Source organism: Vicia villosa, linkage group LG4, assembly GCF_029867415.1.
Source record: "Vicia villosa cultivar HV-30 ecotype Madison, WI linkage group LG4, Vvil1.0, whole genome shotgun sequence".
Taxonomy (NCBI): Eukaryota; Viridiplantae; Streptophyta; class Magnoliopsida; order Fabales; family Fabaceae; genus Vicia; species Vicia villosa.
This window is the reverse complement of record NC_081183.1, coordinates 135,625,014-135,646,917: the sequence shown is the minus strand read 5'-3', so window position 1 is coordinate 135,646,917 and position 21,904 is coordinate 135,625,014. Positions and strand designations below refer to the sequence as shown.

The window sequence follows — 21,904 nt, the reverse complement described above, 5'->3', positions numbered from 1 at the left end:
CTCAATTTTCCTGCCGCGACACATAGGTCACCTAATCGATTAGAGTTTTTCTCTTCAGCCTCCTTGGTAATTTTTGGGCCTTCAGTTGAATTTTACGTTGGCACTCATACTTTTTATAACCTTTCTCAATTTGTTTGCACCCTTTTCTTGACAAAAACTAAAAAACTCATATATTTTATTTGTAAAAATATTTTTTTAAGTGAAGAACGAATATTAAAATCACTTATGTAAAGTATTAATAAAAAATGTCCGACTATTCAACAATTAAATAGTGTACTACCTTGATTAAAAAGTAATATTGATAAAACTCCTCCTTTCGAGAGAATGTATTGTCACACGTCCTTCTTTATGGATTGTTGGACACGATAGTTGGTTAAGCATGTGATAGATATACAAACTTATATTCTAAAACTACTAAGAGTTTAGTTGATCATCACAAATGAAAGATGTTGAGACCATCCTCAACGAACACTTGCTTTGATCACAATCGTTGATATAGGCAATCATTGAACATCCTTGGATCACAAGATTTAATTAAAAAACAACTATGTTGTATAATTTAAGGTATACACTTTCCTTTGCATAACTTCATTTAATATGCACTAAGGCTTCATTAAAGCTGCAAAGCATCCCTCCAAAATACACTAGGTTTTCCCCTTTGGTACCAAAAATTTATTGAGTCCTAGTGTGTTAGTAGTTCTAAGAGGTCTAGGGTTACTACCTTTGTACCTTTTTAATTTTTCAAAATAAAACGTGTCTAAATATTTAAATCTATCACAGTGTAACATTACATTTATAGATATGTTGATGTTCTTTCTTCGTATTAAATCCTTTACTATGTGTATTAGACTTAAAACCAAATCCAATTTTATTTAAGGAAGGCCTTTGACTTGATATAATCAAGTATAGGTTTTCTTTCCCCTTGGTAAATTTACTTAAGGTTTCATGAAAATATTTTACTTCCTTTTCATTAAGACACAAGTCTCACATGTTACAATTGAGTTTCAAACATTAGATATATCATGCTTAAGTGTTTCGTTACTCTTATCTAGAAACTCAAGATGTTATTTAAGGTCTAAGTTAATCTTATTAGTATTATCATTTTTTATTAACTTAACACTTAATTTGAACAACTTTTTGTATTACAACTTCTCATGGTCATCTTGTTTGTGAGATGTTTTCAAACATACTTCATCTTATTTGTTGAACGAGGATTATTTGAAGGTTCTATTTGAGGTTGGTTCTTTAAGGTTCCTTCTTGATGTTGAATCTATGAATGTGTTATTTGTAGAAGTTTTTTTCTCCATTTTCCCTCAAAAATTCCACTAGATGAATCTTTTTCTTCATAACCTCTTCTAGATGAAGTTCCTTTATTTGATGTTGAATCCTCCGAGGAAGGTTCAACTACCGGGTTGAGCTCAAGATCTGATGTGAAGATTTTTCACAGGTTATTCTCCACAAACTTAGAAGACGACATTTTCTTCATGAGGCGGATCTCACAAACCAAACAGAGGCTTCAACTGATCCCCAAAAAGGGCTTTTAACAAGTTTAGCTCTAAACGTAAAAACATATGCTTCCTAGGGAAGAATAATTTACTCAAGAAGAAAAATAACTTTTGGTAAATTTAAAATAATTCACTTTCTCGTAATAACTTCCTCACTAAATTAAAGAATGGTTAACTTTAGGAAACAACCCATGGGCTAAAGTAATGATCTAATTGATTAGGAACATGAAATTATCGATTATTACTTCCTAAATGGGAAGGTTTTAGTATAGAGTCATTACCATTCATTAAGACACTGTCATAATCATTTAAATATTTGATTCACCCTCAATTAATCGATTAGGCATTTGTTCTAACTGATTAGACAATTGAAAAACTTGTCTTAATCAATTTAACAGTTTCCAATTCATCTAGCTAGTCTCCAAAAACGTTTAAGGTGATTTTATTGGAAAAAAATAGGCTTTAAAATTAGGTTTTAGTGTTTGTGTGATTTTTCCACAATTAAGGCTTATAAAACGCCCGTGTTTTCACATACTCTGATCACTCAGACAAACACAATCAAGCGACCTTTCACTCTCACTCTCTTTCAAATTCTGAAGCTTCAAGTCTTATGATGGATATACCAATTATATGAGTACTTCAATTTAATATTCTTGTGAATGATGCTTGATATATCTTTAAGTCAGACACCATTATCAAATTATATCACTAGAGAGCATAAACCCTAATTCTTTAGCTTATATCAGAGGATTAGCTGGATCAATCATCTTGTGTATCTTTGATCACTTGAGTTAACTTTAATCATTGATTGACTTCAAGATTGTTACCATCAAGTGTTGTCATCATCAAAACCATGATGTTATTAGGGCCTAGAATATCCTACTTTTTTTATGAACTTTGATCACTTCCTTATTATACTTGCAAGCACATAATTCCATACGTTGGCAGCTTCTTTAGATATCTTGGAATCCTACTATCGAGGATACAAGAAAATATGGGGTTTTTCTTTCTCTTTGGGACAAGAGCATCTTTTTGATACCTTTTTCTCCTCTGGTCCTTCGGAGACTACATACTTTTCTAGGAGTATGGCTACCTCTTCCCCCTCGGGATTGAGGGAAAGAGTCTCGTATCTATGATGTCATTGGTAGCTTGTCGACTTTTGAACTTTTTTCTTGATGTGTTTCCTCCTGGATTGGAACTAGTTCATAGATGGCAGCTTGGTTCCTTTGTGATGCCGCTTCATGCAATATATTATTCCTCAGTTTGACATGTTGCAAGCTCTTTACAATCATGAATATTTTTTATACTAAGGCCTGAGAATTCTGTTGTTAGACCATATTATAAACATTGTTTAGTAGATCATTGGCTCCTTGTACGCCCTTATTAGCTTGTAGTAGTTGAAATCCATAAAGCATCTCTTGACTATGAATCACAATAGTAGTGGAGATTTAAGCGAAGGTTTGCCTTAGTGGAATTGTGGATTAGATCCGAAGAATGAAAGAGGTTGGGAATGCTCCTTGACCTGTCATAGGTTGGACAAGATCTTGTTGTGAATGAACAAATAAAGATGCTACCAAGACTTAATCGTTTGTCCCTTGAGGAGGATGTGATGGATCTCTGGAAGCCACAATGGCGATGACAACGGCTTATCGTTGAACGAAGGAGCGCGAGGATTTTGATGCCACCATAGTTGATGGATCTAAGGGAGGGTTTGAAATGAAAAGGTTGAAACTCGAGAGAAGTGATCGGGAAATGGAGATTTGTGATTTGAGTATAGGAAACTTGAATTTTAGATGGAGGACATTCAATTGAATTTAGAGATATTTGATCATGTAAGATTGTAAGAAACAAAATTTGTTTCCCATGGATGACGCCAATGTTTCGTAGTGGACCCAGATTTGAACCGTAAGTGAGGATGTCGAGCTTGCTGCAGTAGTTTTTAGAGCTTTCGATGTGATGAAGAGGGGGTGACCTGCAAGGTTAGATCTCCAATGCTCAAGTCAATATGAGAGTGAAAAGTAGTGTATAAATGATAATAAATTTGAATATCTAATAAATGACACACTTTCCTCATTAAATACACATAGTTAGCAATTGACAACGTGGATCACGATTAATCGTTAGATTTATATGGACGGCTAGCAAAGTTTTCACATATGAAATTGCCTACTTAGAAAAGGAAAAGAGATTACCTTAGCTTTCTTCCATCTTATTTTACTATTGAGCAATTGCCATCTGAACCTTGGGAATCGCCCGAAATAAAAACAAAAAATATATAAAATTGAACTTGACAACACCATTCAAATCCTTTAATATATATATATATATAAATATTGATTTTCACAATATAATTTTATAATTTTAAAGTTTAGATTGAATTTATAAAATGATTTTTAAATCTTCATCTATATAATTTATTTATTAAATAAATTAAACTTTAGGACTAAGTTTAGGTTAAACCGTCACTTATACTTATTGGATTCAATGACATTGCAATTTTTGTTTAAAAAAATTCCATTATTACCTAAAAAAAATACTTAATGAAGTTTATTTATTTATCTGTATTTTTTTTTTCAAATTTACTATTTGTTTAATAATGAAATTGACAACGGTTAAAAATCCTATTTAAAATTCATATATCATATTTTCACTCTCACCCATAATAGAAACTCTTGGAGTTTTTATATTTGGATTGCTCCTCACAATGCACAATGTTTTTATGGATTTACCATCAATAGAGCTTATGAGATTGAGAAGACATTAATAACTCAAACTCTATTTTAAGTGTAACTTTTTTTTTAGGTAATATAGTTTCAACCACACACAAAGTATAGTTATCCCCTAAAACATAGCCTAAACAATGGTTACCATTCCCAAATAGCATCCTATTTTCATGGAAAAATTCATATAAGATGTTCCCCTCACAAGTTAAATCAAATCATCTCACACATAATTCACCATAACACATTTCTTCCTCAACTAACCATCTACAAATAACATGAAATTCATCAACAACATGAACAACATTGACCTCAAAATTTTCTACATAGTCCTAGTATGTTTTGCAGTAGAAACATGCATGGGTCACATATTCAATGATCAACCAGCAGCAAACATTGAACCACTACCAGAGGTTGAACCACAACCAATCTTCCGTCATCACCCGGCGAATCCTCACCCGAATCGTCACCACCCGAATCATCACCAGGCTGATCCTCCCACCCATTCTGCACATTCACAATCACCTCATGAATCTCCCAGGTCATCACCAGGATCAGAAGAAGCCGAAACCGAATCAGCACATGGTCGCACCTCATTCGGCCATTCATCTTCCTTCAAAGCTGCATTCTCCGACATTCTAAAAGGCTCCATCCGCAGACCCGCTATGGCTGACTCCGAACGCTCCGAAGCAAAACAAAGCAGCCTCGGAATCGAACAGATCTGCATGCACACCGAGTACCCCGACATTTGTCTCGCAACCATCAACCCTCTTCTAACTCAAAACTTCGACATGATTAATGTCCTCGAAGCCGCGATTAAAGCCTGTTCGATTCAGATTAAGCTGACAATAGCTAAGGTGGCTAAACATGCAGCTAGGAACCCTGAGGTTGCTAATGCAGTTTTTGAATGTAAGGATCAATACAAAAATGCTATGGACAATCTTCAAAAAGCTATGGACGCTCTTCCGGCCCGTGATCTCGGAACCGTTACCGTTATGCTTAGTACTGTTATGGCTGATGTTTCTACCTGTGAAAGTGCTTTTGAGGATATGAAACAATCACCTAACCATGAACAGTCCAAGGCTGATGGTTTAGTTAGTATCACTGTTAGCAATTGTCTCTCAATTGCTAGCTTGATTCCCTATTAATTCTAATTAATAGGTGAATTTTGTGCATGTTATATGCACTGAGTAAAGTTTTAGGCGATGAAAAATTTGCCTTGGATTATATAATCTATAGTATTATGTACTATATAGGAAAATAATAATTAGTTGGTAAAGAGTACAAACTCTTGATGAAGAGATCTTTGTGTAACTGTAATGTATATGTATTAATATGCACTATTGATGCATTCTTTTGTTAAATTAAATTATATTTCTTTGGTAATGTTTTGTATGTGTTTGTTTTTTGCATCACATTAATAATGAATCTCTTTTTTGAATTGATCAAATTATAAATTATTCAAATAAATAAATTACAGAAATAGTAACAATAAGTTGCGTTACTATAGATTAGAATTTTGGATTTTTTTTCATAAGAAACTATTGTATTAAGAATAATAGTACTAGGGGTACTTCAATCCTTACAAGAAAGAACATAGAATACCTGAAACTTATAAAAGATCATAAACTCAAGAGAGGGTTTTTAAATCTCTCATAAAAGTTACATTTAATGCTGCCATTAGAACCTGATGCTAGCCACCACCAAGAGTACCATAATATCATGTAAAATAAATCCTCAATATCCAATTTTAAACTATTGAAAATTAAATCATTTTTCACTTTCCATATACACCAACATGTTGACAGCCAAATATTTTCAGCCCTATTACTTTTCAATTTACCTTTCAATAATTCTACCCAATTTAATAGGTGTCCACAACAGTCCAAGCCGGATGGCATATGAAAGTCCAACCACATTAGAACTTTGCTCCTCAATGAAGCCAGCTTGGTACAATGTAGAAACAAGTGTTCTAAATCTTCCACTTGCAAATCACAAAATACACACAGAGCTTCACGTTCTTGAGTTATGATTTGTCTTCTAAGAAATTGACTCCAGGTTGGTAGTCTGTCCCTTAACAGTCTCCATCCAAAAATCTGAATTTTCGAGGGAACAACTGCCCCCAAAATAATTCTTAATCCCTCTTTTAATCCATCTTCCAAAGCTGCTGAACCATTGTAATGGTTGATCTTTTCATACCACGACTTCATGGTGAAGCATTTGGTGGTGTCAAATGGCCAAATAAATGCATCTTGAGTATTCGCGACTGGACTGATACCAACCAATGTATAAGTCTCATATCTCAATTCTACAAGGCCTAGCAAAAGCTAAGATAGAAAAGCATTTCAAGAAATATGTTGAAATCTTGAAAAATCAACATATCAACATTCCTTTTGGAGAGGCATTATCACAAATGCCATCTTACAATGCAGAAACACGTAATTTCTGGAAACCGGTCATGAGGTCATTAAAAAATAAGCTGTCTTCGTGGAAGAGTAGATTATTATCAATTGGAGGCAGAGTGACATTGATAAATAGTACCCTCACGAATATGCCAAGTTATCAACTCTCATTCTACAAGCTTCCAAGAAAAGTTATGATAGAAATCATTGTTGTACAAAGAGACTTTCTGTGGAATGGTGCTGGGGACAAACAAGTGATTTCATGGATAAATTGGAACGAGATATGTAGACCTAAGGAGGAAGGAGGATTGGATATTAAGCATGTGGGGATTTTCAACAAAGCACTTTTGTCAAAATGGCCATGGAGGATGATAAATGAGGAGACTTCTGTTTGGAGTGGAATTCTGCGACGAAGATATGGGGATATCATCAACAGGGTATGGGGTGGTGCTTTAAAAGGTACATTATCAAAGGAATCTCTATGGTGGGGGGACATTATGGAATTGTGTGGAGAAGAAGAAGGAATAACGAGGAAGATCCAAGCAAGATTGGGAGAAGGAAAAAAGATACTGTTCTGGAAGAACAAATGGCTCGGGGCTGACCCTTTGGAAGTTCAATTCCCACATCTATTTAATGAGCTTACATCTAAAGAAAGCATTGTTTTTAGCATGGGAAAATGGGTGGAAGAAGATTGGGAATGGTCTTTGATAAAAAATGAAGAGGTTTTAGGGAGAGAGGCCACAAAGGAATTAGGTGAACTAAAAAATTGGTTGCTTGGGATCACCCCTGTAGTCAACAAGTATGACAAGTTTTTTTGGCCTTTTGATACTTCTAATTGCTTCACTGTGAAATCATGGTATGACATGATAAATGCTCAACCTGTTATGGCTCATACGACTGTTATCCAAGAGGGCCTTAGTTCTATTTGGGGAGCAGCAGCACCCTCAAAGGTTCAGATATTTGGGTGGAGGTTAATAAGAGATAGGCTACCAACGAAGTCTAATCTATATAGACGCAACATCATTACACAGCAACAACAAACAAGATGCGTTTTTTGCGAGATGCAGGAAGAAGAAGTGCACCATCTGTTTCTGCACTGCACTAAGTTGGATCTTTGAAGAATAGAGTATTTTTGTGGATTAGGATTCAACATAATGTTGTCGGGGATTGCCGTGAATTTCTGTTGGATTGGGTAGAACAAATACAGGGAAAGCTGAAGAAACAAACTGCTGCAGCAGTTTGGCTAGCCCTATGTTGGTGTATTTGGAAGGCGCGTAATGACATCATTTTTAACGAGACAAAGCTGGATTCTGAAGAATTACTCTACACGAATGTGTGGTATTCATGGTGGTGGACGGTTGCATCTAAAAACACTAAGAGTAACTTTTTATGAGTGGTATAAAAATCCACTTTTATGTGGTTGATGTATGAGAAATAATATGTAGTATCTGCTGTTGATTTTTTCTGTTCTTGTAACTGGGTTGGTGTACCCTAGTACATCTAATCTAAATACAAGATGTTGCTTATGAAAAAAAAACAAATGCCATCTTACTTTAAATTCTTTTAGGAAATTCTATCAAACAAGTGGAAATTGGAAGATGCCAAAACTATAGTGCTGACAAAATAATGCAATGCTATAATACAAAAAAGCTTCCTCCAAATTTGGAAGATCTTGGAAGTTTTTCAATGCCTAGTGTCATAGAACAATGCCACTACTACCTACCCATAACTAGGGGTGGCAAAACGGGCCCGGCCCGCGGGGAAAGCCTGTTTTACCAGCACTTTTTCGCGGGGCGGGGCAAGGTTTTAGGCCCGCTCTCTTTAATGTGCCCGCCCCGCCCCGCCCCGTTTTTTTGTGGGCTTTTGCGGGCATTTGTTTTTTCATAGAATTTTACTATTTTTAGGCCTAAAAAGCCGAATGCCCGCGGGCTTTCCCCGCCCCGCCCTCACTTTTTTGCGGGGCGGGGCAAGATTTTAGACCCGCACTCTTAAAAAAGCCCGCCCCGCCCCGTTTTTTCGCGGGCTTTTGTGGGGCGGGCCTAAACGGGGCGGGCATGCCCATTTGCCACCCCTACCCATAACCAACATTATGACCTGTAGTGCACCAAAAGGCGGCCTCGGATTCCACTTTTCTCAACTGCAGTTTTAATGGCTTTTAAATTCTCAAGTGTTATAAATGTTTTCTATTCAATTTTAAGAACTAATAATACTAATTTATCTTTATATTTATGGATTTAGGCCTATATAAAGGCTCTTAACATAGAACAAGAGGAGTCAAAGCTTTACATAATTTTACATTTTCGTTGTTTTTGAATTTTCTACACTTTGTTTTCTATAAAGTTGAGTTCTAACTACTATTTATAAAAACTTTTAGAGTAATTGTGCACGTTTTTTCACTACAACTTAATTTATTTATTTGCATTTATATTTGGTCAAATATGTTTATGTTTTCCTTTATAATCATGTATGTATAGCCAAACATAAGATTAGGCAGCACACTTTAGACAACGCTTCTTACCAAAAGCGCTGGTAAAAGTCCTTTTAAAAAACGCGGAATTTTTGACATATGCCTTAGACAGCGCTTTCTAAAAAAGCGCTGCCTAAAGGGGTAAAGTGGTTTCAAGAAGCGCTGCCTAAGGGTGGTTTTAGAAAGCGTTTTAAAAATCGCTGTTAAAGGACGGGCTTACGCAGCGCTTTGTAAAAGCGCTGCCTAAAGGGTGGGTTTACGCAGCGCTTTACACCAAGGGATTTTATATTTTTTCATTTTTCATTTTCTTTTCATTCTAACTCAAAAATCTCTCTCTTATCTCCATACTCTCTCGTCTTCTTCGTATCATTTTCTTCTCCGCCGCTATCAACAACAATCACCCTAAATCATGCTCACACTCAGAATCGACCAAGACCCACATGCAATCTCGCACCATTTTTGTTGTTCTTTCATCGTTTCTAACTACACAACGAGAAGTGGTCTTTCATCGGTTTCAATTTCCAATTTCCTTTTGTTTCTTCTTCCTTTTTATTACCTTATTGCGATCTGAGATCTTGCGATTTCTTTTTTTGTTATTCTCTCAACATTTTCCTTCACCTATGGTTACTATCATTCAAGCGAAGTTGGATTTGACCCAGCGACTATTGTTGTTAGAGTTCAATTTTATCGTAAATTCTGGTTTGCGTCATATTCCCCAATTTCTAGGGTTCTTGATTTTTGATATTGTTCAGGGTTCTGCAGATTCGATGAATAAATCAAAATAGAAGATTCAATCGCGGCTGATGATTCCGTCGACGAGCTCGATAGCTACATGTTCCAAACGGTTTGACTCTTTTCCAACTTGATCCTCTTGCTCTTTATTGGGGCTTTTGTCATGATCGCATTTTCTTGTTATTTGCTTTGGTAATTTTTTTAGATTGATTTAGTTTATTATTTAGGGATTTTGATTGTTTGAGTTAAAAAAAACAGATATGTGGTCCATGCCTTGTATGGTCTAAGATTTGTTAGAATAATATTAGTGTTGTATACATAGTTTCTGATTCTAACTCTCTTCTTTACTTCATGGGGAGTACCACTGCATCCTCTGGTGAGTTGGGTTTCTTTCAGCTTCTGTTATCCTATTCAAAATTTGAAGCTTTATTGGTTTTTACAAGTTCAATTTCTGGTTGAAACATGAGTCATTATGAATGTATAATGTTCTTATTGTATCTGTTTTGGTTGTACCAGAGATTGAAACTGATAGTAATTTTGAAGTTCATGTGTTCTCTTCATCATTTGAGGTGAGATTTCTAAGCCTCACTTTTTTGTACCATCTTTGATTACCTAACACAATCTATAAGTTGAAGTTTTACACTTTTCATTGGCTTTGAATTCTTCATTTACTAGAAAAGCTTCATCAAACATGGAGTTCAGTGGAGAAACCACCATATCCGGCTATGTATTCTAGTGTCTATGGAGGTATCATACTTGATCCAGCAATGATGGTCATCCCTATAGATGATCACATGGTACATAGAGGCCATGGTGTCTTTGATACTGTTATTATTTTACAAGGGTGTTACTATTTATTTTTTTTGTTATTCATGTATTGAACATAATCGATCGGATAGCACCCGAGTTCGACTTCTGTTTTGAACATTTATTGTCAGAATTTACTGACTTCTCTGATCTCGGTGTTTATATTGTTTGTTTTCTCAAGATATCTCTATGAGCTGGATGTTCACATCGTTTCTTGAGCGTATGATTTCTTATATTCCTTTATTTAAAGTTGAACATATGATTAAATATTAGTGAACCTAGAATTTTTTTCAAATTCGTAGCTTTCAAAAGTACCAGGGAGAATTTTTTTCATTAAAGAATATTTCTTGATCAAAGGCCAATTTTGGCCATCCATTATAACTGCATCAGTATGGTCATTAGTGACAACCCAACCAGTCCTTAAAAGAACAAACTTGATTTCATTAATTGCTATTTGACAAACCAATTTGATATCTCAAATAAATGAAGAGTTGTGATACTGAGGGTATTTATAAATGACCAGAATGGGCAGCTACTCTTTTTTTCTTTCTATTTGATAGATTTGTGAAGTTTGTTGATATAATGAAAACAATGATCTGTTTTCAATCTTTACAGGTTGGCTGTTATCTTTCTCGCATTTGATGTCTTTTTGCCATCTTCTGTGTTGTTTTGACATGCTTGATCGGCATTGCTCTCAATTGTTGTCTGCCCTGCATCATTGCTATTCTCTATGCTGTTGCAGGACAGGTGTGAATAAAAAGATATTTTTAACTGACTGAACAATAACATGGGAACCTTCTAATTGTTCTATTTGTTTCATTTTGAATGAATATAGGAAGGTGCATCAGAAGCAGACCTTAGTATACTTCCAAAATACAGATTTCGATTATTAAACAATGAGGAGAAGGCTAGCGGTGGAGCTGGATCGATGATTCCCACACAAACCTCCAGTGGATACTTGGCTAATGAACAAATACTTTTACCTGAGGATGCAGTATGGCTTCCTGAAACACAATTTATTTTAGTCCTGAATATTTATAATTTATCATTTCTGAGAAATGGAAATCAATGGTTCCCTTATTTTCTATTTTAGTCACTGCTCATGAAGATTGTTACTTTAGCTCTATGTGTTTGCATGCATATGAATCTGGTCATTTAAAGAGGAAAAACTAATGAATCAAACTTAGAAACAGCTCATGAATAAGTTAGTGATGTTACTAAATTGAGTAATATGTTGTTCTTTGTTAGAGTTATGTGGTCAATTATATGTCTAGAGCATAATATTTTCTTCTCGGTAATTGATTTTCTGACCACCATCTTGGAAGGTCTTATTCTTAGCAGTGCACTTGATATGTTTTTAAAAAAAAGCTGATTATAATATCTTATAAGAATGAATTTGGTACTGAGTAGAAAGTAGTCCATTGGTTCCATATCTATATTTCATTGCTACTTTCATTGACAGGTTAATGGGGCTGCTGATCATCTTCTTCGGTCCCTTCTTGGAAGTCAGATTCACTATTATCCAATAGACCAATATAAGTATGTATGATAAGGGTTGCATTACATTCATTTCACTATGTTTTAGTAGTATTTTTTCTTGATTCTGTGGTTGTGTATCTTCTGTAACTTTAGCCCTTTTTTTGTTGGTTTTCTAGGTGTGTTCTTAGTTACCCTGATGTTGTTGCTCTTGAAGAGTGGATTAGCCCAAAAGATTTTTTCGACTGATGAAAGGTTGATTCCAAAGTGGCATATTCCTTGTGATGAATATAAATTCATTTTGCAAACGAGCTTTTAGATATTCACTTTAAGTCTGCTTTGCAAGAGAATTGGTCTCATGAATGAAATTTTGGCTGCTATGGACACTGTAAAGTATGTCTTTTACCACAAATGATTAACTGTTTGTTTATATAATAATAATTTGTCTTATATATACTGCTAAACGAAACTTAAACAGTTAGATTGCATATCAAACCATACAAAATTAACCGACTACAATTATTAGCAGATTTGGTACATTTACCATACAAAATTTATTGGACTTTGGGAAAAGCATAAAAATGTTGTTGTTGTTGTTGTTGTTGTTGTTGTTGTTGTTGTTATTATTATTATTATTATTATTATTATTATTATTATTATTATTATTATTATTATTATTATTATTATTATTATTATTATTATTATTATTATTATTATTATTATTATGTGTGCCACTTTAAACAAAAAAAAAACCCTGCCAAAAGGGGTGCATTAGAAAGCATTTCTAAATTAAAGTGGGGAATAGACAGCGCTTTTAAAGAAAAGCGTTGTCTAAAGGGAACCAAAAAAAGAACTAAAAAAGCGCTGCCTAAAGGGGGACAATAGAAAGCGCATCTCAGCAAAAAAAGTGCTGCCTAAAGGGGCCCAAAGATAGCGCTTATGGAATAAAGCGCTGTCTAAAGTAGACATATGGCAGCGCTTTTACTTTAAAAAAGCGCTGGCTTTACCTACAACAGCGCCAGCATAGGCAGCGCTTTAAAGCGCTGTCTATTCCAAAAAAAAGCGCTGTCTAAGGTGTTTTATGGCGTAGTGGTATTTATCATTTCCACGAGGGATGTTTTCAACTTAAAAGTAAAGAAGATAAACAAGAGGTGGTTATTCAAAAATTCATATACAAAATATATAGTTTTCCCAAAACATTACCATAAAATTTGCACATTGGTTATCTTTTTTATAAGTGTGAAAAATTGAAACTCTCGAATCTCTAGAGACGAGTTTTTTTATAGTAATATGAATATATTTGTAAGCTTGAGATAGCAAGCCTTAAATCAAAGAGAAGGCTTTCCTACATTTTGATCTACAACTCTCATTTCAGTAACCAAAATTTCAAGCAAGGATTGATCCATTCATCGTTCTATTTTAATGAAAGCATAAAATATCCATAAGAAAAAAGAGCTATGGTTTTTTTTTGCTTAGTGAAAGTGGCGTGCATATGTCGGGTGTTAATGAATAATTATGTTCTAAATTGTTAAATTTTAATGTGAAAATTATAAATATTTACTCTTTAATCTAAACTCAAATTTGATTAGAATGTCTAAATCTATTAGAAGTGAAGAGAAGAAGTCAAATAAAACTTTGACATTCTTAAAATTAATATTTAAAATGGGATGAAGGAATATATTATATTTGTCCAAGTAAAAAATAATTATAGTATGAAATAGGAGACTCTAACAATACTTTACTAATAATATAAGTTTTCTTTAAGATGAGAAAAGTGAATAAATTACCTAAAAAGTATTTTTTGAAATTTTTAATCATTTCTTTAAGGACATCCTCCTCATAAAATAAGACATTATTGACATGCTCTTCAAATTTATTAAAGCTCTAAGAACTAAATTATTGGTCTTCATGTTTGTTATGAAGGAAGGAAAATCTCGCATGCAAATGGAGTAAAGCAGAGTGAAAAGTTGAAAAAAAATCTTTTAATGGATCCTTTAAAGTATATATTAAGCAATTATCTTTTGCAGCTCAAAATCATTATTCGATGGAACTAGAAAGGATTACAAACATGGTGGCTAATTGAAGAAAAAAATGTTGCAAAGCATTCACAACTCTCTTAGTATAGTTAGATTATGTTTACTTTCGTGTTTGACTAAGAAGTTCTACTTGTCGACCCAATTAAATTTGATTTGATGTAAATTATGTAAATTAATCTTAAACTTCAAATTTTTTAAAAGTGTTCGTTTATATATGATATTACAAAATAGAAAATAATAAATAAAATCCACATTTTATTTTGATTCAATCTCATTCAATCAAACAATTATATACATTTCTAAGAAGAATTGATACTTATACTCTTTGTATGTCTTGTATATGGAGTTTCCATCGCATCACTTACAAGCAAAGAATATAAACAAGGAGGTGGTTGTTCAAAAAATCCTAAACAAAGCATAGCGTTTGCTCCACACTTTGCCATAAAATCTGCACATTGGTTGCTTTCTCTATATGTATGAGTAAAAGAAACTCTCCAATCTCTAGAAATGAGTTCTCCAATAGCCTCTCTAATATGAAGATACTTGCAAGCATGAAATCCAGAATCTTGAATCATAGAGAGAGCTTTCGTACAATCCGATCGACAACTCACGTCTCTAAAACCCATGTTCCAAGCAAGAGTTAACCCATTTTGAATAGCTAATAGTTCAACTTCTAAGCTGTCTGCGAAACTAACAGGCCCACTAAATCCTATTATCCAAGATCCATTATGATCTCTAATTAAACCTCCGTAACCTGCCCTTCCTGGATTTCCATATGAACTCCCATCAACATTGAGAGCGACCTGACCTTCAGAAGGTGGAGACCAATGAACCAACTACACCACATAAATTTAATCATGATTAATTAAAATAAAAACAAATTTAGAGCTTGTTGAATATATTAACAAAATTTTAGAGAGTATATGTTTGACAAATTAGGATCCAAATTTATAAAATGTCAAATGTTTTTCTAAATCAACTAAAGTTATTAAAAAATTTCATGTGCCAAAGTGATATGTTAGAAGTATTAATGTTTTAGGTAAAGTTGTGCGGATATTTGTTAAGTTAATGTCAGAATTCTAATTTCAAAGTTGATATTAAATCGTAATTTAAATATTTTTTTTATGGATCAAGTCTCATCACTACTATATGCAAAAGTAATATGGGTCATTTTATATAGTGTTAGCTAAAGAAAATACGACAAATAAAATAAAAATTTGACATTCACATAATTAATATATTTAACAATGAGTCATTTAGGTTAAAACACTTTATTAAATGGGAGTCTCTAACACTATAATAATGAAATAAATTTAATGACAAGAAGAGAAATGACTAATAGTAAAAGAGAAATGAAGAAAAAAGTCTAACATTCGTATAATTAATTAATAACAATGAGAATAAAAGAAAATATAAAATTTATTTAGGTTAAAACACTTGCTATATTAAATGGGAGTCTCTAACACTATAATAATGAAACAAAATTAATGACAAGAAGAGAAATGACTAATTGTAAAAGAGAAATGAAGAAAAAATTTTAAAATTCGTATAATTTAATATTTAACAATAAGAATGAAAGAAAATATAAAATTTATTTAGGTTAAAACACTTGCTATATTAAATGGGAGACTCTAAGACTAATAATGAAATGAAATTAATGACAAAAAGAGAAATGAAGAATAGTAACAGAGAAATGAAGAGAAGAAGACAAATAAAGGTTTAACATTCATATAATTAATATTTAATTATAATGACGAAGGAAAATATAAAATTTATTTGAATAAAAGCCCTTACCATCTTAAACCAGAGACTCTAACAATGATATTACGGTGAAATGAAATTTCTTGAAGATGAGAGAAAGTGGAGTTAATTTTAAATTTTGCTTTAATAAATCGGCACAATAAAATAAGTTATGGTGATCTATTATATAACATGAATGTTAGGGTTTGCTTTTTTAAAATTTCAATATTTATGAGATATAATAGTCATAAATATAACTTAGATTTAGATTTGATTCATAAATATTCGGAATGTGGAATATTTAAAAAATATATATTATTAAGTGCCATGAATGTAGTTTACATTTGTGAGAATTCAAAATATCTAATATTTAAAAAATAATTATAAAATAATTGACATAGGGAAATGTTTTAAAAAAAAAATTTACCAATTGATTTTTTTATTAATTCATTTAAAAAATTTTCAAATTATTTTATGCTTATCAACTTAATAATTTATTAAACATGTTCAATTTCTAAAGAAGAAAAAAATAAAAGTTAATGGACACTTCGCAATTAGCAAAAACAAAATATTTTTTCAATATTTTTAAAATTCAACTTAAAAAAATTTCAAATTATTATATGCCTATCAACTTAATAATTTATTAAACATATTTAATTTCCAAAATAATAATAATAATAATTAATGGACACTTGGCAACTAACAAAAACAAAATATTTTTAAAAAGTGCATTAATTTTAGGAAATTTCTTTATCCACCTCTCTATCTTCTTGGTTATCCACCTCTCTATCTTCTTGGTGACCCTCAGCGAAATTTCGTATTTGCCCCTTTATTTCGGAAATGTATTTTCGAAGTTGAAAAAAAGACTGATTTCAGAAATGCATTTCTGAAATCACCTTTTTTTTACGTAAAAAAATATATTTCGGAAATGCACTTTCGAAATACCTCGTGTTCTGCAGTTTAAACAAAACAGCCTCCCTCCCAAAATCATTTACCCTAAATCATTCAAAACTCCAAAAAGTCGTCTGAACCAGTTGCATAACCACCAAAGGAAAATTCAAAGACCATCAAAGGCTACTCCAAAGGCTCTTAAACTTCTTCTAAAGCACCTCCAACAACATCTCAAATCTGTAAGTTTTTTAAACTTTCAATGTAGGATTGAAATTGATATTAGAGGTGTTATAGTGTAGTTCATTTAAGTTATTACATGTCACTGGTGTTGTTTAGATAGGAAAATTGAGGTTTTGATACATTTAGGGCAAGCTTTTGGGTTTTCTGCAAAAATGGTGTCGCAGGTGTTTTCGGAAGTGCGTTTCCGAAAACACCTCCCTGACCAGTTTCGGAAATGCACTTCCGAAGTTGACCCAGAAAGTTTTTTTTTATTTTCTTGATTGTTTCGCCTTCTAACCTGTTCGCTTATGGATTTCAATTATTTCAAAAAAATGACAGGCAACCCAGCTATAATTAGACAGGGGAGAGAGACACAGACAGCGTCGGCTAGACGCGAGCGGGCGGCGCAGCTGGCATTGACGCGGGGCCGGGGTGGAGTACGAGCATCCGTCTAGAAAGATGAGCCTGATTCCTCGTCTAGATCGAGGAGTCGGCTGGCTAGGGTATCTTCTTCCCATTAGGAGGAGGTACGGGAGGAGGAGGAGGTGAGATACTAGGAGGCGGAGGAGGAAATACCTGATGCTGATCCTCCACACGGGGAGGAGGAGGAGGAGGAGGAAGGCTACCCGGGAGGGCCTAGGGACGCGTCTGTGCTGATTTCCTACCACGTTCGACGTGTTTGGGAGGGAGAGGTATTTTTTATGATTTATCCGACTCTATTATTTAACCGTTTTTTATTTAGCTTTTTATTCCACATTTTCTTGACAGTCTAATTAACAATGTTTTTTATTTTTGTTGTAACAGGAAATGCCGACTTTAAAAATGGTGAACCACGCACGAAAGATTTTTGGTCTCTTTAAACCAGAAGCGCAGTGGTTTAATGATGCGGTGACTGCTTCTGGGCTAGGTGGGTTGTGCATGACCGGGTATACCACCATCAGCCACGGCATGCAGGGGGCTTTTGTGGAGCGGTGGCATAGGGAGACGTCTTCTTTCCATTTACCGGTTGGGAAGATGACGATCATCTTGCACGATCAGGGAGATGCTGCTGAACCATTCCTGGATCTAGAGGGTCGATGCGATCGAGTGGATGGAGATCTATCTGGGTATGGACCCTTATATGGCTGATTATGAATGCCAAACGACAAATGGGCTTCATATCCGGTTCTCCATATTGAGCGAGCTGTATGAGCACCACTTGGTGGCGGCGGTCGATTCCGAGGAGGCGGGTAACGACCTATTTATGGAGTATCACCGTGCCTGCTCTCTCCGGTGCTGGTTCATGTTTTTGATAGGCACTACACTCTTTGTGGACAAGAGATCAAGATACGTCGACGTGACCTACCTCCGCTACTTCTTGGACGTGACTACCATTCACCAGTGGAACTATGGGTCAACTATTCTGGTATACCTATACCAGAAGCTGAATGAAGCCTCCAACTGGAGGACTAGGCAGATGACCAGATCCACCACACTCCTGACGGTACGTATCATTTTAATTGTTTCACATTTATTTATGGTTTGTATTTATTTTTAATACATTATCGTGTTTGTGTTTCAGGGCTGGATCATCTCCTACTTCCCCCGCATCCACGGCTTCACCATTGATCCTGCGTACGAGGACGCCATGCCCAGGGCTGCCCGATACGTTCTCCAAAGGGGGAACAATGCAGTGGGACCATATCATGGGTACCTCGACCGCACAGCTCACAATGACATTCGTTGGAGGCCATTCAGTGACTACACTGTTATTGTCCCTTTTGACCGCATTGCGTTATATTCTGACTGGTTGGCATGCGGGACCAACAACATGGTGAGGTATCTCCCTAAGCGGTGCATGCGGCAGTTTGGACATGTGTAGATGATACCGAGGTCACCGTTTGAGGTTGCTCCCGACACAGTTACCCGAGTGGAGCTCGCTGCCATATTTGAGGACTGGGAGCGTCATTTGGTCCCAGAAGAGTATCGTCGCATGCAGGCCATCCAAGAGTGGCATTGTGTAGAGGGGTACGTCACATGGTTCTATCGGGTGTCACATACTCTGATGACAGCCGACGCTCCCGGCGCTCCTAGGCCAGCATACGAGAAGATCCTGGAGAACCAGCAGGCCGAGGATGACCATGCCATTGATCTCCTGCCGATATGTCAGCGGATAGCGATGCTTAGGCGGGACGTGTTAGAGAGAGGTATCATTGATCAGGGCGGTCCAGAGGCAGTCGCCGTGGTGGAGAGGATGGTCGGTGATGCGGGCGGTGCGGCGGCATATAGGAGGTAGAGGAGGTCCCAGGGAGTTAGGGTTAGGCATACACAGTAGGGGTTCCGGATTAGCTTTCTTGGATTTTATTGTATTCGGGGTGTATTTCGCACACTTCACGTATATTTTCGCACACTGTTACTATTTTATTCGGCTTGTATTTATTATATTAGTATTTTATGTTGATATGTCGTTTATTTTATTTGGCGGTTTTGTTTAATTAAAAATACGGGACCGTTAAGAAAACATAAAAAAAAAAACAGAATTTCTGCATAATTCGGAAGTGCACTTCCGAAAATCCCCAAAAATGTGACACTGTTTTATCAATGAGATTTTTTTTGTCATAACTCCATGTTGTTTTATTTTACAGAAGCTTATTCTTATACCAAACCATACACCTACACCGTATGTACGGACAACACCATTCATGTACAGACGACACTGTTTATGTACGGCCGACACTATTCATGTACGAGCGGAATTGTTCACGTTACTATTCATGAACAGTATTTTACAGTAGTCACCAAATTCAGTTAATGCAGCGTAAAAACTTGGTAAATGCAGTAATGAAGTTGGTTAATGCAACATCCATGTATTAAAAATAATTTTTAACAGTCACCAAACTTGGTTAATATAGTGTAAAAACCTGGGTAATGCAGTAATAGAGTTGGTTAATGCAATATCCTGATATTAATAATAATTTTTAGCAGTCATCAAATTTGGCTAATGCAGTAATGAAATTATTTAATGCACGTCCAGGTATTAAAAATAAATGTTCGTACATGAATAATATTCGTCAATATATGAATAGTATTCGTCCGTACATGAACAGTGCCGTCCAGAAATATGGTGTATGTGTATGATTTGGTGTAAGAATAACGTTTCTGTTTATTTTACTTTAACTGAATAATGTTTAATTTATGTATCCCTGAGTTTAAATGGGAATTTTTTTTTTTTTAAGAAAGCATCAAAACTATAATTATTATTTTACGTGTCAAAAAATTAAATTGAAATTTTAGTGGATCATTCTTGAGGCTGAATAATAGGGTCCGTATATGAGTCAAAATAAAGAGAAATTCTTTACCCACCTCCTTACTTTCTTGGCCACCCCTGGTGAAATCTCCAAAATACCCCCGGTTTCGGAAATGCATTTCCGAAACCACCGTTTTTTTCAAAAAAAAGGTGGTTTCGGAAATGTATTTCCGAAAACGTGTTTTTTTTATGGAAAAAACTGATTTCGGAAATTTACATCCGAAATAATGTTTTTTTTCTTCAGAAAATGGGTGAATTCGGAAGTGCATCTCCGAATTCACCCCCCTTGGAAGAATTCGCAAATGTACTTCCGAAATAAGGTCTGGACAGAAGAAAAATAACAAACAACAACGATTCGATTTATTTAACGGTTGAAGATTACATGGATGACGTTACATAAGATTAAAGTTACATATTGTTAAACACGGGTAGTTGAGGATGAGTCAACATTTTGATAACGTCGGCCCCCGATCTTTGAAGTTTCGCATCCAACTCGATCGGACCCTTCGAAGAAAATCGGTCGAAAGTTGTCCACAAAACTGCTAAATCTTCTTCGTTCTTGATCTCAAAAGGTGTGAACTCAACGTCTCCGTCGTCGTTAAGCGATGGCGAACGGTACTCGAGCTTGACAACCTTTCGATTTTCCAGATATTGCAACAGCGTGTTGAGCGACGTTATCAAGTCCACAAACGGCGTGTCGCGCGAGAAGCGGAATTGAAACGGCATCGGGTAGCCGCTGGTGAAGTAGACGAATGCTAGGTGGGGGTAGGTTTGTGTCATTTGTGTTTTGTGGTGTGAAGAGTATGAAGAAGAGTGTGTTGTATTTATAGACTTATTGGAGCAATAATGGCCCAACAAACCTTATCCTCCATTCAGTGGATGTTTCGGAAATGAACTTCCGAAACTGGTCTGAAAACATGTATATTTCGGAAGTTCATTTCCGAATTATGCAGAAACAGAGGCAAATTTCAAATTTTGTGCATTGCATTATGTTTTGTGTTAACAATACTAAAAGCATTCAAAATAGGCATAAAATAGGCAATGACAACATAAAACATACTTATATTATATATGTATTGAATCGGTCCGATTTTACATGGTAAACGACAATACATGCAAAAAAGACACGCACCGGTCATTACAAACAAAAAACGGCCCGGTAAAAACTAAAATTCTCCGAACCAATCGGTGGCGCCTAAATCTAAAATAGGTATGTTCTTCGACCGCTCTCTATTTTGCTCACGCTCTTGGCTCATCATTTCTTCAAACTCCGCCATTCTTGAAACGAAAGGATCCGGCCAAGTCTCCGCCTCGTTTGAATGATGTGTCGTCCATTGACAAGAAGTAGCCGGTATAGGACACCCCGGTTTCACAAAGACTTACACGAAGTGCAGCGATCTTAGATACCCGATGCATATGATGCGGCTCGACGCGTCCAATGGCGGTCGACTATGAAGTGGAAAGAATGTCTCACATAGTCCAAATCTCGTCAAATCGACACACACCCGATCATATGCACTTGCTATTAGATGGCCCATATCGGGGAATGACATCCACTTCGAAACCGGAGCGATACCGGTAAGTGATGGAACAAGTGAATCATGAAGTTTCTCAAAGTTTTCT

The 21,904-nt window shown here is 35.2% G+C and overlaps 2 protein-coding genes across 12 annotated transcripts; both read left to right on the top strand.

The window, feature by feature from the left end:
* The first annotated feature begins 4,431 nt into the window (after positions 1–4,431).
* On the top strand, positions 4,432–5,611 carry LOC131599737 (uncharacterized). Its single transcript, XM_058872008.1, has one exon. The coding sequence runs from the start codon at positions 4,504–4,506 to the stop codon at positions 5,371–5,373; it is 870 nt and encodes a 289-aa protein (XP_058727991.1). The 5' UTR covers positions 4,432–4,503; the 3' UTR covers positions 5,374–5,611.
* Positions 5,612–9,355: 3,744 nt separating this feature from the next.
* Positions 9,356–13,299, top strand: LOC131595277 (uncharacterized). Of its 11 annotated transcripts, XM_058867588.1 has the most exons (7): positions 9,359–9,938; positions 10,149–10,202; positions 10,343–10,395; positions 10,502–10,573; positions 11,469–11,627; positions 12,096–12,172; positions 12,289–13,299. In XM_058867588.1, exons 2-7 carry the CDS (start codon positions 10,178–10,180, stop codon positions 12,356–12,358), a joined length of 456 nt encoding a protein of 151 aa, XP_058723571.1. In that variant the 5' UTR covers positions 9,359–9,938; positions 10,149–10,177; the 3' UTR covers positions 12,359–13,299. The 11 variants fall into 11 exon arrangements, 5 of the variants coding, with proteins under 5 accessions (XP_058723570.1, XP_058723568.1, XP_058723569.1 ...); XM_058867587.1 differs by having other exon boundaries at positions 9,357–9,761; positions 9,857–10,395; positions 12,289–13,298; XM_058867585.1 differs by having other exon boundaries at positions 9,357–9,764; positions 9,857–10,395; positions 12,289–13,298.
* Positions 13,300–21,904: the final 8,605 nt, after the last annotated feature.

Excerpts from the sequence above, each read along its gene's own strand:
- LOC131599737 (XM_058872008.1), top strand. The coding sequence starts at position 4,504 with ATGAAATTCATCAACAACATGAACAACATTGACCTCAAAATTTTCTAC.
- LOC131595277 (XM_058867587.1), top strand. The coding sequence starts at position 10,303 with ATGTATAATGTTCTTATTGTATCTGTTTTGGTTGTACCAGAGATTGAA. Across the intron at positions 10,396-10,501 it reads TGTTCTCTTCATCATTTGAG|AAAAGCTTCATCAAACATGG; the intron begins GTGAGATTTCTA and ends TTCATTTACTAG. Across the intron at positions 11,628-12,095 it reads TACTTTTACCTGAGGATGCA|GTTAATGGGGCTGCTGATCA; the intron begins GTATGGCTTCCT and ends TTTCATTGACAG.